At 41.3% G+C, this 16083-nt stretch overlaps 1 protein-coding gene across 6 annotated transcripts in view; it reads right to left on the bottom strand.

Moving 5' to 3' along the window:
* LOC104479118 (TLE family member 4, transcriptional corepressor) overlaps nt 1–16083 on the bottom strand; it is a 101194-nt gene that overhangs the window by 10439 nt on the left and 74672 nt on the right. For 5 of the 6 annotated variants that reach the window (XM_086769966.1, XM_086769967.1, XM_086769972.1 and 2 more), the window contains 6 exons: nt 3872–3991; nt 3276–3329; nt 2488–2640; nt 1104–1236; nt 670–863; nt 403–479 (listed from right to left, as the gene is read on the bottom strand). In XM_086769966.1, coding sequence (XP_086626092.1) covers nt 403–479; nt 670–863; nt 1104–1236; nt 2488–2640; nt 3276–3329; nt 3872–3991 — 731 coding nt within the window. The remainder of the gene's footprint in view (nt 1–402; nt 480–669; nt 864–1103; nt 1237–2487; nt 2641–3275; nt 3330–3871; nt 3992–16083) is intronic. The other variant, XM_086769969.1, reaches the window with a different exon arrangement.

The raw sequence follows: 16083 nt of genomic DNA, 5'->3' as shown, positions 1-16083 counted from the left end.
TGCAAGTAATTTCAAGCTTTTGAGAACAAAGAAATCATTTTTTTAAACTGAAAAGCAGAGTACGGTAGAGATGGAAAGCTGAGATCCCGTTTCAGTTCGCATTTTCATATAAGACCAATCAGTCAGATTCAGCATGTAACACTTGAAAGTTCAGCTCCTTTTTCCATTTATTTCTGTCTCCTTTACTCTGTATCACACAGTCCTTGTCGGCTGCTATTAGTCTTCAAAACAAATTTACAAATGCAACTTTAAGATTAAACAGTGTTTCTCCTGCCCTTGCCAAATAGCTATATTTATTTCTATTCACACAATAGTCTGCAGTAGCTAAGTGGAATTCCAACTGGCAAGGGAATACAACTTCAACAGATGATTGACTTTTAAAGTTGAACGTTTGATACTCACGGTTTTCCTCCTGGGATGCCTGTGAGATTGGGAGGGATGCCTGGGACTCGCATGTGATGATGTGGATCAAAACCAACCTATAGTTTTCCCCAAGCAAAACAAAAAGGTGTATTATAGATGGAGTTAGGCAGAGGAAGACTGATTAATTCATGTTCTCCATAGTATACTCCCCAAATTACAAAGAGAATGAAGTAGATATAACCCCGCAGGTCTTACATTTAATAGAAACTGCTCTGAACACTGAACGCAGTAGCGGTAAACACTTACCACCGGAGATCTCCCATAAGCTGCTGCTGCTGCAGCTGCCGCAGCTGCTGCACTCATTTGAGGGGAAATATTGTGTAGACCAGCATAGGCAGCTCCAGGGCTGGTCAGCTCTCCATTCATACCAGCATGTGGCACAATCCCAAATGGAGTAGGATAAGGACACGGTACTGCCATAGGTGTCCTTAAACCTGAAGCTATTGAGAGGAAAAAAAGAGAGAAGTCACAAAGCCAGTCCAGACCCATCAAATGAAATATGAGTTTGGCAAATAGTAATATACATATACACACACACTCTGTATTAAAGTGCTGAAGAACCAGCTCAGCATCCAGTTTAAGCAGCTGTAATACACTGTCTCGTCACTGTAGATTTAAAGGGAGTCTGGCTATGGATCAGTGGCCGCCATTTCACACCATCAAAATACATGCACACTAACCTAGTGGGTCCACACCTGGGGGTTTGCCCGGCACTGGCCTCAGTCCGGGAGTGGAGTTGCTGCCTGGAGTTGGGGCATCAGTCCGTGGAGTTGGGGTATTTGATTTAGACACAGGAGTGGTAGATTTCTCATTCTAATCACCAAAAAGGAAAAAGCAAGACAGTTTGTTAATTACTTTACATTTTTAGCTAGTAGTTGGAAAGAGAGCCGATGACAACCAGAGTCTGCGTGCTTAGTGATACTGAGCTTTTGAGTTTGGGTTTCAACAGTCCCTGGCAATATGGAGAGAAGCTGCAAAGACACTGGGAAAGACAGAATGGCTTTGGGAATTAACAACGGTTGCCACAGCTCTCCTCGTTGGGGGCATCCGTATGATTCAGAATGAGGTCAATGACTGAAAATCACTGCCATCTAACAATTACATTGGCAGCATGTGTGAAATCCGTTGGTGGTCTCACTCTGCTCGTGGTGGACATGCTCTCATTACGAGCTTCTGTGAGAGGACACTGCTGGGTGGACAAGAAGAGCAGAAAAAAGCCCCACAATTGACCAACAACTCATGCCCAAACGTGGTGCTGGAAACACAGGACACTGACAGTGGACAAAGTCAGGAACTGTGCAGTGCCACTGTTGTGACAAGCTTGTTCATCAGACAAACCGCTGACTCCTGGGCTTGAACTTGTCATTCCATCACCTTTCCTCAGCACCATATTCACTTTAGGCTTTCCTTTTATTTTATTTCTTTCAATAATCACTTACCCTGACCTGTGAAAGAACTGAGAGTGGAGCTACTGTGCAGCTCAAGAAGGTGATTAACTGTGGTCACAAACAGGAAAGGAAAGAACACCCCTGACTTGCAGGCAGCTATTTTTTTTGCATTGTAATTTGCGATGCAAGTCAAGGAAAGCTCTTGTAAATGACAGATTACTTTTTAGATAGAAAATAAAAATTATTGTTGTTGTATATGGCCCGGTAATTCAAACAAAGCTAACAACCAAATCACATCCAAGGAGGGAACTGAATTTGCTATAAACCACAGCACAGGAAAACAGCTCAAGGAACCCCTGTGTACTTTTATTTATTCTCAGAATGGCAGTTTTTCATATGGGGGAGGAGAAAAACATCTCTCAGCACAACACATCTATCATCTACCTACACCACCAGTGAAAATAACTGCTTCCTACCCCAAGAAAAGGCTGTGGACTTTCTCCTTACTCTTTTTTTAACATACTCTTGAAAAGATAAATTTAAAAAAAAAAATTATATTGATGATTCATAGTGCTTTACTGGTAGCTGTGGAAATCCAAATTGTGTCCAGACAGAAATCCAGTAAGCATGTGTTTCAGCATATGATCATGGGTCAGGAGCACTCTGAAGCACTTACAAGGCTAAGTTCTTTGGATTTGGAGGAAGGAGTACTGCTGGAGGATGCAATAGACGCCGGACTAATTGGTGCATCTTTCTTCAGCAGTCGAGTCTTGTCCAAGCCATTCTCCCGTGGAGAGTGTGCTGGGCTCCCCCGGGGAGAGGAAGGATCCTAAACATCAGCAATGCGGGTTAGTATAAAAACTTCATACTAGCCTCTAGTGCTTGTCTTGAGCAATTCTCACTTTGGAATGAAGATCTGTCATAAAAAGTGACATCTTCCTTCAGTTCTTAATTGATTTAGCTGATAAAATTGTAAAATTTAGACAGATAATGAAAGACAACTTTTTTTTTAAGAAATTGTTAACATTTGATGCCATTAATCGTTAAAAATCTACAGAAGCTGAAACAGAAAATTAAATCTCATTTGTTAGGTGACAGACTGAAAAGGTTTGAGGTACCTGGCAGACCTGAAAAAGTTCACAAATGAAGTCACAGTCAGAGCGAAAGAAAACACTGATATCGTTTACAAGCCGCATCCTATCTGCTGTGCTGAGCTGGCTTCAAAATCTCAACTAGACCTTTGGTTCATACAAGAAACAAAAAGGCTCTTTGTAGAAATAAATGTTACAGATCTGATTTACATTCTAAAGAAAGATAACCTGACTGGATTCCCTCAGGCATTTCAAGCTCCTTTACGAAGGCAAAGGCTGTAATCTTATTCATGTACCCAATATGCACAGAAACCATTGAAGACACCCTCCCACCACCACCACTGTAAGGCAGAAAAACCACCACTGTGTATACCTCATTGGAAACATCAACTACCAAGTTGTCATCACTCTTTTCACCATCACTGTCCTGCAATGAAAAATCACAATGTGTTAAAAACATTTATTTAATATCCCAGCGTCTCTTATGTACTAAGAGAAAATAAACCAATGAAATGCAAGGCTGCTCACAACTATGCAATGTAGCATTTACTTTTACCGAGCTTTATCTGGTAATACCTATACAGCTTCTGCTTAACAGGTTACCACAGCTATTAGCATTCTGCCCAGTTTTCACAGTGGCGATCAAGGATATAGGATGAAAATCTACATCCAAAGTTGCACTGCACTGAAAAGCAGAGCCCAGCTATAGTCCTGATCTACCAAGCCCCAGCCTAACTAATGCTCAGTCCTCCTGTCACGTGCCTTCCAGGTGTTCTGTAAGTATATTGTTAAAAACACAATCAATCCTACACACCAAAACCTTCCACCTAGCGTAGATGTTAGAGGCAGGCAGTAAGAACTCATTAAAAATTTGATTTCAATTTTAAAATTAATTATGCAGCAGGAATCAGGTGAAGTTACAGAGGAACACTTAAGTTTGACAACATACAATGCAGACAATTTACTCACATAGCGAGCTGCTATTTCCTTCTCTTCTGTTTTCTGTTTTTTACTCTCTGAAGAATAATCTGTTGAATTTCTGTGCTTTTCTGCTGTTCTGAAACTGGCTGAGGGAGATACAGAAGAGCTCTGCAGTCAGAGAAAAGACAAAGAAGAAAACATCATCAGATGCTCATTCAAAAGAGTGCCTCATTTGTCGCTATCCCTCAATATAACTTAACCCAATATCATGGTTTGGAGTTGTTCTCACAGACAGCACTTTGGGTTTTAATCAGTGATAGCTACTCAGCAAGTGTCTTGTATTAAAATTGCACAATGCATTGCAAGAGACAGATAAAGGCGATCAGCCGATGGATCACAGCTGCCAACTGCAGTGTCAACGGGATGAATGTAGAGCTACTTTGGACCATTTGATGAATACAGTTCATAGGTCTGATTTTGGCTTGCTTCCCCTACAAATATGCCAGAATAGGGGGGTGGGTGTGTACGTGTGTGTGTTTGTCTTGTGTAAATCAAGGAGAGCAAAGTGGCTCAAGGTAACTCACACTTCAGCAAATGTTTGAATGAAGTTTTCAAAAGAAGCAAGCTTCTAAACCGTCTTCAAGCAGGGAAGAACAGGGGAAAACATCTAAACTCATTTTATTTTGGCGCCTTTTACCATTGCAGACTGTGTCTGCAGTAGACGGAAACACAACGCAGTGGCCCAGTGAGCCTCTTCCCGCTCTGCAGCCCTCACTTAGTAACAATCATTAAAGAGCACACATACGGGACAGGAGAGAAAGGAAGACAGTATGTACTTTATGCACTGTCATCCAACAATTCTGCTCTACTCCTTTAAACAAGGTAGGTGACATTTATCAACTCCTACCATATTTCCAAAGCCTGGTGGAGCCTGTATCTTGTTATACAGAAAAAAAAAAAAGGAAGTAATGAAAGATGCAAAGTTCCCTCTGGGACTGATTTTAGCAGCAGCAGCAGCTTTTGGCCCTAGTTCAAGAAAGCATTTAAGCATGCGCTAAACTTTATCTCACACTGAAGTCAATGGTTGAACGTACATAAGTAAGGATGTGTTCAGGCATTTTGCCGAATTGGAGCTGACAGGAATGAAGATGAAAGTAATTCTCATCTAAAACCCTACTGACTGCTTCCATCTCTCTATTCTCCTTATATAAGGGAGTGGGAGGAACATCACCCAAGTAAGGCCTTACTGCCAGATCTTAGATCCTCCCATTCATCCAGAAACACTGGGTTTGGGGTTCTTTCTCCATGCGCTACGGACAGCTGTTGTTCCGCATAAAACTGTACAACACAGCAATTTCGTTTTGGAGTTTTCAGCACACATCTCCCTAGGTTTCTTTTATAGCCACTACCAGGAACACAAACCAAGAAATTTGCATTTACATTGTGCAACTTCTGTTCCATTGCTATTACAGAATTTCTTCTCTTCCTTAACTTACTGCACCACAAACTTCTGGTAAGGATTAAGAACACTTAACCACAGAAGTTAACTGTGGTTGTTGCCCAAGTCACATGAGAGAAAATGTCTCCCTGCTGGGACACTCAGGTCCTTCTCTCCACTTCTCTAAAATTTCCACTTCTTGTCAACAGCAGCTCAGATTAATGAGTGATGGAACTTGCAAAAATTTTCCATATTTTTGATTGGTAATTGTTAATTATCCTCTAAATACAATGAGTAGAAATAAAAATGTTAGAACAAAGCTATTGTTGAACACAGCCTGTGCCTTTCCCATTTGCCTGCCTGCCTGTCTCACTCTCTCTTTCTCCCTGACAGTATAAAACAGATAGACAAGGATTTCCCATCCTGGGCAAATATATCTTCAAATATGTTCCCTGATTTATCTTTAAAGTAGATCATTAATCAGCTATTATAGTAAATTACACAAACTAACAATGTTACTTTTTGCTCTGAAGAGACAACACATATTAAGACATTTGGAGACAGTAGTGGTAGTACGCACAGAAGCCCTTAAAATAAAGGCTAGGTCAAAATACAACATTAAATGAATTGATGGCTTGAAAAATGTATTTGTTTACTGCAAAGATATAGCATAGTCTTTTGCAAAAGATTTTAATAGTATGCTCCTATTACATTTATATTCATTTACAATTTGGGAGGCAGTAGCTTGTAATGTGAATTCAATTCATTATTTCTCAACTTCACCCTACAGAAAGCAATTTGCTTTAAAACGAAGAAAAATAATCACCAGTAAACTACAAATTAGAGTGGTGTCTAAAGAATTAAAGTAAACTACTGCACTTATTTAAACAGAAATATTTATTTTCATAAATTTGAAACCATATAGCTTCATTTTTCACAATCTAGTTAGCTATGTGCTGCAGATACCATTTTAATCTTTGATTTCACTGCTTAATAAAGTAATAAATTAAAGCTCCCTACTAGAATGATAAAGTAGCTAATTATCACTAGCACATAAAGGAAGAGCATCACATTGGGCACTGGGGCAATGCACACTGGCTAATGGTTTTATTGCTTCAAAGATGGATCAGACCTAATGCCAATATGAAAAGATCTTGCTGCAGTATCTCACCTGACATTAGCAGAAAGCAGGCAGAATCTTGTTGCCCAAACTGAAAATTTGGTCAATGTACTAACATTTTGCCTCAAGAGTAAATTCTAAACATTCTTACTTTTAGCTGTCCTACCCCTCTCCTTGTGTGGAGCCAGACAATCAATACCCCTGCAGTAGTAGCATCTTTTCCCTTCAACATGTAATGCACCTGCCACATAAAGATCTCCGATTTCATGGGATCGGTGGTACTGGTGTTGACAGATCTAAATTTATCTCTTACATAAAGCCATGTCATGTACATAGCCAATGAGCTATGGTCTAGATCTTCCTATGCACCTAGCCCCTACACTATTTTCAATGTGCAACGGACAACACTGTTACCCATACCGAGTTTCCACTACTGTTTGCAATAGCTGTTCCGCCCATGAACACTTGTAAGGATCTATCTTCAGTGAGAAATACCGGGATGTAACAATGTCCTCGTGGTTTCCACTGACACTAGACTCCTGCATGTAATCCTGTACACATCCACACCTGGGTTCCTCAGTGTGCAAGCAGATATTTGGAGACCAAGCAAGAAAACCTCCATCGAAGCACACAGTTTAGCTGTCAGACTCTGTCCAGTTCCTTGATTAAAACACCAGTGCTCTCCTAACAGCTGCCTTTAAGAAGCTGGAATAGGATAGCTACTTAGAGAAATTAAGTGATTCAGCATTATGACTTGGCAGGCTGTAACTTAATGGGCCGGAGTCCTCATTTTAGTAACTATTAAAATTTATAGAGAAATAAAGTCTTTTCACACTGCTGTTTTCTTCAATAAAATACATTAATCTACTAGAGAGTAGCATTTTCATACTAACCAAAACTAAGTATGCTCCCATATAATAATTAGATCTGACACAGGAAAAAATACTCTGTGGTGAAAGTAGGTTATATTTAGTTTCTGTTTTAGCAAAACGTACTGGTTTTTCATATTCTGCTTAGGTAGAATATTTTTATTCCCATTAAATACGCCACAAAATGCTGACAAAAAACAACAGAACACACACATTTATAGAAAGGCTGACCACGCTGCCTTGTTCACATAATTTGCCTAAGAAGTGGAACAGCATGGTTCCAGGGCTGGACCCACAGTACCTTTTGCACTAGGCTGTAAAGTACGGCACGCTATGCTTCAGTCGCTGTTTTGGGCAGTACTGAGCAGTGTGCTAACTGGAAAGACCTCTCACCACAAGGACCGCTCCATCCTCTCTCCAACACTGGCACGGCACTGCTCCTGGCAGTGCCACACAGGCGCAAATCAAATTAACATACAAGCCATACAAGCCTTTTTCAGGGACATAAAATTCTCACCAGTAACAGGGCAAACAGTAGTGCACTGACTGTCAAATTACTAGGAAAATAAAAAAAAATTCATCGTTTTACCCCCAGCTTCCACAGGAAGTAACATGCATTAACATAGATGACTCACACAGTAACAAGGCAGAGAAAAAATCAGTATGGTCAGGTTGCACAGCCATCCAACTGCTCTCCAATCCTGCAAGCCCCAACTGCCCATATGCTAGCTCCTGCAGATGAAGACCTGGCCTGAGCAGACTAAGTGATAATTAAATGAAATCAGTGTTAAAAGTAATGACTAGAGATGACAGGATCAAAAGCCCTCCCACATGATAAAGCTGGTAACTCTTTAAAGCATTCACGAATATGACCGTTCCCCAGTGTACCCTTACTACTATGCCAAAATGATGTATTTGGAGTGTAATAATTAAAACAATAATTCCCAACAAAGTGGGAATTACGAGATAATTGACCATCCTGAAGTATTAAGCAAACTGCAGTAAAAGCCAAGGATGCTCAATGCTAAGGTCAATTACAGTATAATTATCTGAATGACATTATTGCTGTTATAAAGTCTATTGAAAGTATAAAAGAAACTATAAAAATTGATACAATATGCATTGCAGGGAAACGAACAGGCAGTAATGCTGCTTGGTTGGCTGGTGCCAATGCTATAGATGGATGTACCGGCACCGGAGCTTGGACTCAGGCACTGCTCCAGGCTTGGGCTTGGAGCACTGAGCTCCCCAAGACAAAACTGTACACTTAAATCAGAAACATACACATACACACACACACACACACACACACAAAAAAAACACCAACAAAAACCCCAGATAATTGAGTGCTGTGACTTCAGACACAGCCAGTGATGAGATGCAGACCATTCTGGTGAGGAATGAGTGGTTTGTGGTGGGAGAGGTCCCACCAGCGAGGTGACAGGATAGGGCTCAAGTAACAGCTGCAAGACAGTTCAGCACAGCCCACCGAGACCATGTTTCGAGGGAGAAAAATTGTAAACAAGAGCTTCCACACAGCAAACCTTCTGCATGACTCCAACTATAAGGCAACACTCATCTGTCTAAAAAAAAAAGCATTCATTTACATACACCTGTAAGCAAAGGTACATTACTTTTATTAAGCTGAGGGAGATGATGTGAAACGCTCTGGGCACTCTATAGACACCAAATGGAGTGTTTGCATAGTGGCTGTGCTCCTGAGCTCACCCACATCTACACTGCTACTATGCCTTTTTGTTACTGTCATTATTACTATTACTACGTTACTCTTATTGCTATTACTACATCCACTGGCGTGTCCAATCCAGTCTCATGGATTTTATGCTCTTTGCTTTTATTTTCCAACATCCCCACGTTGCTGTCCTTACTCAGGCAAGTGGCTTCTCCTTACCACGCCATTTGCTTTAGGAAATGCAGTGGGTCACGACCAGGCAAACACAGTCAGGCAGTACAGCCTAGAGCGCATCTCTTCCGAAATGGCTCACCAAAGAAAGGGAGGCTGGTAGTCAAGTATTGTTCCCATATGTATCACCCATCACGGTGAACTTTTTTAATATTTTCACCTCCCTCTTTTCCAACCGGCTTCTCTGCTTATCCAAACTGAAATCCAACTTCCACTCAACCATATCATGCTCAAATTTTGTTGTGTTTTTCTGTCATTCGCTGCCTTTTCCCTACAGCTACATTTTCAGGTACCAGACAGTCTCAGTAACTGTTAGTGAAAAATGCTACTAACTAGCTAGGAAAGATACAGAACAAAGCTGGTTTTAATACCACATGACCCTGTCTGAGCCAACTGGATTGAGTTTAGTAATCAAGCGTGTGATAATTATTTTTAACACAAACTATGATTAAAATGCAAACTTTGAAGTTTTATATAGCATTTTTACCCACTAATTAACTTCACTAATTGCAAAATTAATGAAGTTAATTAGTGTATAAGAGTGTCATAAAAAACATCAAAGTCTAGATGTGCAGTGCTGCTGTAAGAGCAATGAGATGGCCATAAAGGAGTCCAGAACAGAGAGAATGTGTAGGCTCAGCAGATAGTCTTCAAAACACAAGTGTTCTCAAAAGGTTTACATGCACAGAAGTATAGATATGTACATAAATTGTGTATATGTGTGTGGCATTTCTTTAAAAATATCCATGTAACTGCTTACACTGGTAATCTGCTTGCCGTGGTGGCTACCACCGCAATACTTAATCTAAGCTAATTAAAAGCATCAAAATCTAGATGTCATGAAACGGGTGATAAAACAAACAATGAACCAGTACAGTTGCACATGTTAATTCCGGTCAGGTATTTCAACATACACTTATAAATTTGTTGGAGGAGCTAAGCGGGCCACACAGTAGAAGTTGGAGCTACCTAGCAATTTCGACGTATAATCCCATCAGCATGTACCGTTGTTTCTCCGGCCCCTCCTGGTGTCCAGGTGCACGGCGGTGGCAAGAAAAGTAGGTGTTTAAAGCAGTGGTGAGGGCTGCTAGCTAGCCTTTCACAGATGGATTTTTCCAATAAACCCTTTAAAATACAGCTTCTCCAGTAATCACTAGCTGAAGGACATAACACACATAAGGCCTAATCACTACTGACACTGCGAGGGTCAAAGGATGGAGAGAAGAACCGATGCAGCTTAAGTACAAGCAGTGAAGCAGCAGAGGAACACAGCTGTGAGGCAAAAAGGAAAGACAGGTTTAGGTTAAAGTATACCTTCACGCACACACATGAAGCTAGTGAAATCAAGGAGTGTGGCAAGAATAACAAGCACCCTTTGGTAAGCAAGGCAGTTTGAACAAAGGGCCTAGTTTCAGCGGGGAACGAAAGAAAAAGGAACAGATGGGCAGGAAAAGGAGTTAAACACTTCTGATAGGTTTACAGAAGCTTCAAAGTTCACAGATTACATTTACCACCAAGTCTGCTCTCATCCACACCTGCCAACTCGTAAATATTAAATTTAATTGATGGTAACACAACCCAGGCATTGTGAAACATCCTCCCCTTTAATCCACTGAGCAATTCATCTGATCCATTCTCCATTCACCACCCTGTGCTTCAATCCCCTCCCCTTTGAACAGACCCCAGACTAAGACCACCTGCTTCAGCAGACAGCAGAGCAGGTAATTTGGACGGAGTGAAAGGATTGCAAGAAAGTGTTAAGGCACAGATTGCAACTGGTATAAGCAATACAGCAGGTAAGCTCCAGGGCATACGCAGGCTGCAAAGGAATTCTGTCCCTAAGAGCCCCAGAAAAGATAAAGACCTCCCAGGTAACAATGGCACAAGTGTGGAAATGCTACCAGACAGAGAAAAATCATGCCGCTGGCATTTTAGAAAGTAAACACCAAAATCCAGGACAAACCCTCGTGTTGGTCATCACAGCATACAAACCCCTAAATGTTACTTTAACCAAAATCAGACACACTGAAACAAAGGGGTCAAAGGCCACCAAGTTACAGAGATTCGGAAGAACTGAGGGTAAACACAATCATCTTTGGAAATCTGAGGAACAGACCAGCGCCAAGGAAACGCGCAACTGCAGCTCTCCTCTCCTCAAATATTTATTTGTGGTTCCAATTACTGATCTTTCATGCTATTTCCTTCAGCAGAGACCGGAAATGGTTTGAGCAGATCTAGCAAAACAGAAACAGAAACAGAGAGAAGAGTATTTGGAGTTAACCAGGGAGAAAGAGTGAGGGAGAGCACGCAATCACAGGGTAAGAGAAAAAGCTCAACCAGCCGGAGCATTCAATGCAGCAATTTAATTGTGGGCTCACCACCATGAAAGGGAGCGAGCAGGATAACCACCAGCCTGCATTACGGGCTTTGATTCAGCGGTGTGCCACGACGCAAGGAACAGCAGCAGCGCTCTGTGAGCACTCTTCAAAAGCCAACGACTGATGCGCACAGAAAATTCCCAACATATCTCCAGAATAGGAATGCTAATTACATTTTCATAGTGACTGAATTTAAACAGAAGACACAAGGTAATTCAGTTACTTTTTAGAATAGTAAGAAAACACTAAAGAGGGAATGTTTTATGATAGCCATTAAAGGCCTGTGTCAGTATGCTTTACACTTTGTTAAAAAATATCGGCAAGAATCACAAAATCCCTCTGAAGAATAACTGGCTTTTGCTTAGAGCCCTCTTTTCAGACCGAGTACCACAGTAAAACTGTTATCCTTTCACTTTGCACAGTGATTAAAATGGACTGTGCGGCACCGAGCCAAGCTGAACGCAAACACTATCCTGCAGCGGCTTAAGCCACAGGGGTTATAAAAATCTCATCAGTACCGGCAACAGAGGTTAGGAGGTAAAAAATACACACACCTACGCCCCTCAGATTTTCCATGTTAAAGTAGTAATGATCAGGCTTTAAGTGTTGTCTTCTCCGGGGAAAGTTAAGTGGATTCAGTTTGCGTGTGACAGGTCCTAACAACTTTCTCTTGGGATTTATGTTCCCCATCTAATTCTTCATTGTGACCAGAAGGACACAACCTAGTACTAATTAGCCTTTTCTTGTTGCTTTAAAACCACAGAGATCATGTCTGAAGACAGTCCCACGAGGGACTCCATTTAGCTGCTTTAAATCAGGTACTCTGCCCCACATTTTCAGTTTTGGTTACATCTAACGTAGGCCATATTCACGGCAAAGGCATCAGTTTTGAGTTTTCATAATTCTGTTCCCTTCCAACCTATCCATATGTATCAACCCTTCAGGGAAAAACATTTTCATTTTCTTTCCTTCTGCCTGCTTGTCTCTAAAGGATTTTATAGTTGTTTTGCTGCAGAGATGACCTAGGAGACGATAAGAAAACAAAGCAAATCATTATTTTAACTGAATACTTCACGGATAGAGCTGACGATTCTTTCTACACTTTCTGACTTATTCCCTCCCTTCCCCCCATTTTTAATCCTATTTGTTCCTGACGCGATCAGTAGAAAAGTGATGGGAAAAGAGGCTGCCTTCAAGAGGCCACCATGATTACAAATGCCACCCTAAAATTCAATAGAAACATTCACTCCACATCCCGATTGCTTCAATCAGCAGAAACATTCTCACGTTTTTCTCTTAACTAAGACACTGGCAATCCGCTCATCTCAACCCCTGCCAGATCTTGTGTGGCTTCTGAAGACTCAATGTATTATATGCTTTTCTGGTACCCTACACCACTTAGGAAGCCACTGCCACTGCTAACTGCCCAGTGACAACAGAACTCATTATCCAACCAGTCTCTTAACTGGGCAGGCAGATAAAACATGGCCAGGTGCTATTAAATATTTGCAAATTCCAGTTCATGCTGATTCTGAAGCAAAACATTCTCTCAATCACCTATAAAAATATCTTCCAGAAATAAATCTTTGAAGACTACTGTTCGCCTCTCTGCCCAAATAACATCCAAGGCCATTATATCTGCCTCACTTCATCTACACTCATTTACTTGTGTTCCCAAGACCCTTGTTCAGGAAATTATCCCATTTCCTATTCAGGAAAGCACTTGAGCAGATGCCAGATTTAAGGCACACACTTTGATCTCAGGAAAGTCACAAGGCAGATAAAGAAATCTGAGGAATGTACATATGTGTTGAACTTTAGATGCCTACTGCGCGCTACCCTGAATGCAGACCTCAGCCTGCTGCAAAAATAATTGCCCCTAGTCTCATTCTTCAAATCAAGGACTCTGGTAAGTGGAATGGACGGAGGAGTGGTGGGAACACAGATCCTGCAGTCAGCCTTAAATTGCAGTTACATCAGTATATAATAGCACATTATACGTACAACACCTACTTTCAAGACTGGAAAAATAAAACATGCAGTCCTTTCTGCCAGATTTTTAGATGCATTACAACTCCTGAACATCCCACAGCTTTGCCAAGAGAAGCAGCAGTAGCTTTTACTTTTCTTGGCCTTTCATTATTTATATTAGACAGGTCACGCTGTTAATTTTTTAAACGTTAAAAGCACAATCAAATACTAACTTCAAGCTAGATGGAAATGTTTTGATGTCAGCAATGAGCATGAATGAATTTTTAATTCAGGCTAGAGGAGAGCAAAAGCAAAAATCTCCCTCTTGCGCTCCCCCTACACTCTGCCAAGTAGTTAAGTGTGATAACTGGCATGCACACACATGACCTTCTGTTCTATTCAAATGAGTTATCTCAGATAATTTGTGAAGACTGTTCTCTCTCATTTAAGTACTTCATAATACGATCCATCTTTCCCTTCGCTTTTGTTAAGGGAGGACTACAGTAATCCCCTTAAAACAGAATTCTGGCAAACGCTCCTGAATTATGTAATTCACTAGGTTCAACTCTACTGTTACAATCATTTTCAAGGAAGACGGGTATAATACATTATCATTATAGCTATACAATCCTGAGCTGAATTTTCCTTGGCTGAATTCCTAACACTTTAATGCTGAAATTGATCTGTTTTAAAAACATCATGTGAAAGGTTTTTTAAATACCTTACGTGCTCAAGCTCTTTATTTTAAATGGTTTAGAAATGAGCTAGTGGAAACAGGAGGCAAAAAAAAAAAAAAAAAAAAAGTCTTATGTTCTCTAATCTAGCATTAAGTACATTTTAAAGAACAACAGGCATGTTTTCAAACAAACTATTGCAGTGTACAAATTACCCAGCAGGGATGGAGATAACAATACCTATGGTGTGGGTTTAGATCTGAGAAGAAGTTGACATTTCATCAAGGTTGTCTAGGAAACCATTTTAAAAATTTATTTATAAAACAAAATGAAAGATGCTTACTTCCATTTGAGATGCTTCTAGAGAAGCTGGCAAGCAACAAGTTTATTAAAATGACAAGCTCAAGGTACTTTTCTTTTTGACTATAAATAACCTCCTGTGAGCCAATTAAGAGTGTGGAGATCAAAGGCCCAAGCAGCACTATAAAACCAGGAGTTAAAGGGTTAAGAGAAAGCCTCCCCAAGCTTCCTCAATATGGAAAATTTCCTCTAGCCACCTTCACTGGGGTACTGCAGCAGTAAAGACAAGCATTTTTGGACTTGCTTAGGAGTACATGAAAGACCAACACCCAAATTTTAATGGACACCTAACCAAGCAGCTGGATTTCATGCAGTTAGGAATTATTCTAGCTGTAAAGACCAATCCAGATGACACTGAAGTAGCTGGTGTGAAGGAAAAAAAAGGAGCTGGGAAAAATGCATGGGATAACTTGTAAAACGGGTTTCTCAGTTGGGAAGGGTTATTAAATCCCAAATTGCAGTAGTTTGTTAGTGCCTGTCTTCTCCTTACTAGCTGCCAAGACCACAGCTTTTCAAGGCAGAAGTGAAAATAGCTAGCAAAGTGTTTCCCAATGCAAGGCTTGACTCCTATGATGATCTCTGCATATATCATCTTCAAATTTGGCATCAACATAGGCTACGCTTGTCCTGATGAGTAAGCGGGGACTCTACATCGAGTACACAAAGCAGGGCCCTCAAGTCCCTGGCTAGAATCTAAGAGTCTGAGTTGTAAGTCATACCACTGTTTACTAACCAACATCTGGGCTGCCTGAGCAATACCTGACTCTGTTTTCTTGCAATGCCACCTTGGTTAGTGTCAGTAAACAGCTAAATGTCACCCTAAGACAGAAAATCCTGAATTTTAAGGCAGGTCTTCATTAATGCTTCCTGCTATCATGGGGACAGATTCTGAACCTGCCCAGTCCGTCCCCCCCTCCCATTTCACTGTCCTTCCCTGCCCCTTGTATTACAGGGTGGGAGGCAAAGGAAAGGCTTTCAGCATTTCTTGTGACTGCTAAGACCACCAGACTGCTCATTGTGTGTAGACTTTAGTTCTGACAGTAAACGTAAATTTCCATTTAAAGACACCTAAAGCACCAGATGGAGCCCTTACAGTGAGAAAGTGTAACAAGCTCTTTCACAGCAGGCACAATTGTATCCGGAGCTCCAGCCCGCAGATGGAAATCCTTCTTCCCTGCCTATGTGCTCTCCCCACAGGGCACTTTCACTCCTGACAAAAATCACATTCTCATATCCACCTCTGGGGCTGCTCCCTCTGCAGCAGCACTGGAGGAAGCCTGCGAGGGTCCTCCAGCTGTGCAGCAGCCCACGCTGGGCACCTTGCTAGCTGGCAGCAGAGCACCGTGCTGACAACTCTCATCTGCAGCTGAACAATCTTGCTCCACGTATGGCAAGCGGCAGAGCCCTGTTAGCACAGCCCCAGGCCTGGGGTCACACAATGGGGAACAGCTCAGGCACAGCATCAAGCTGTTGGAGTCGCGCTGCTGGTGGGTGGTGTGCTACCAAGATGGGGTAGCACTGGCCCC

This window comes from Chlamydotis macqueenii, chromosome Z, assembly GCF_036417535.1.
Source record: "Chlamydotis macqueenii isolate bChlMac1 chromosome Z, bChlMac1.mat, whole genome shotgun sequence".
In the NCBI taxonomy this organism is placed as follows: Eukaryota; Metazoa; Chordata; class Aves; order Otidiformes; family Otididae; genus Chlamydotis; species Chlamydotis macqueenii.
Note: the sequence above shows the minus strand (reverse complement) of the source record. Positions and strands in the feature narration are given on the sequence as shown.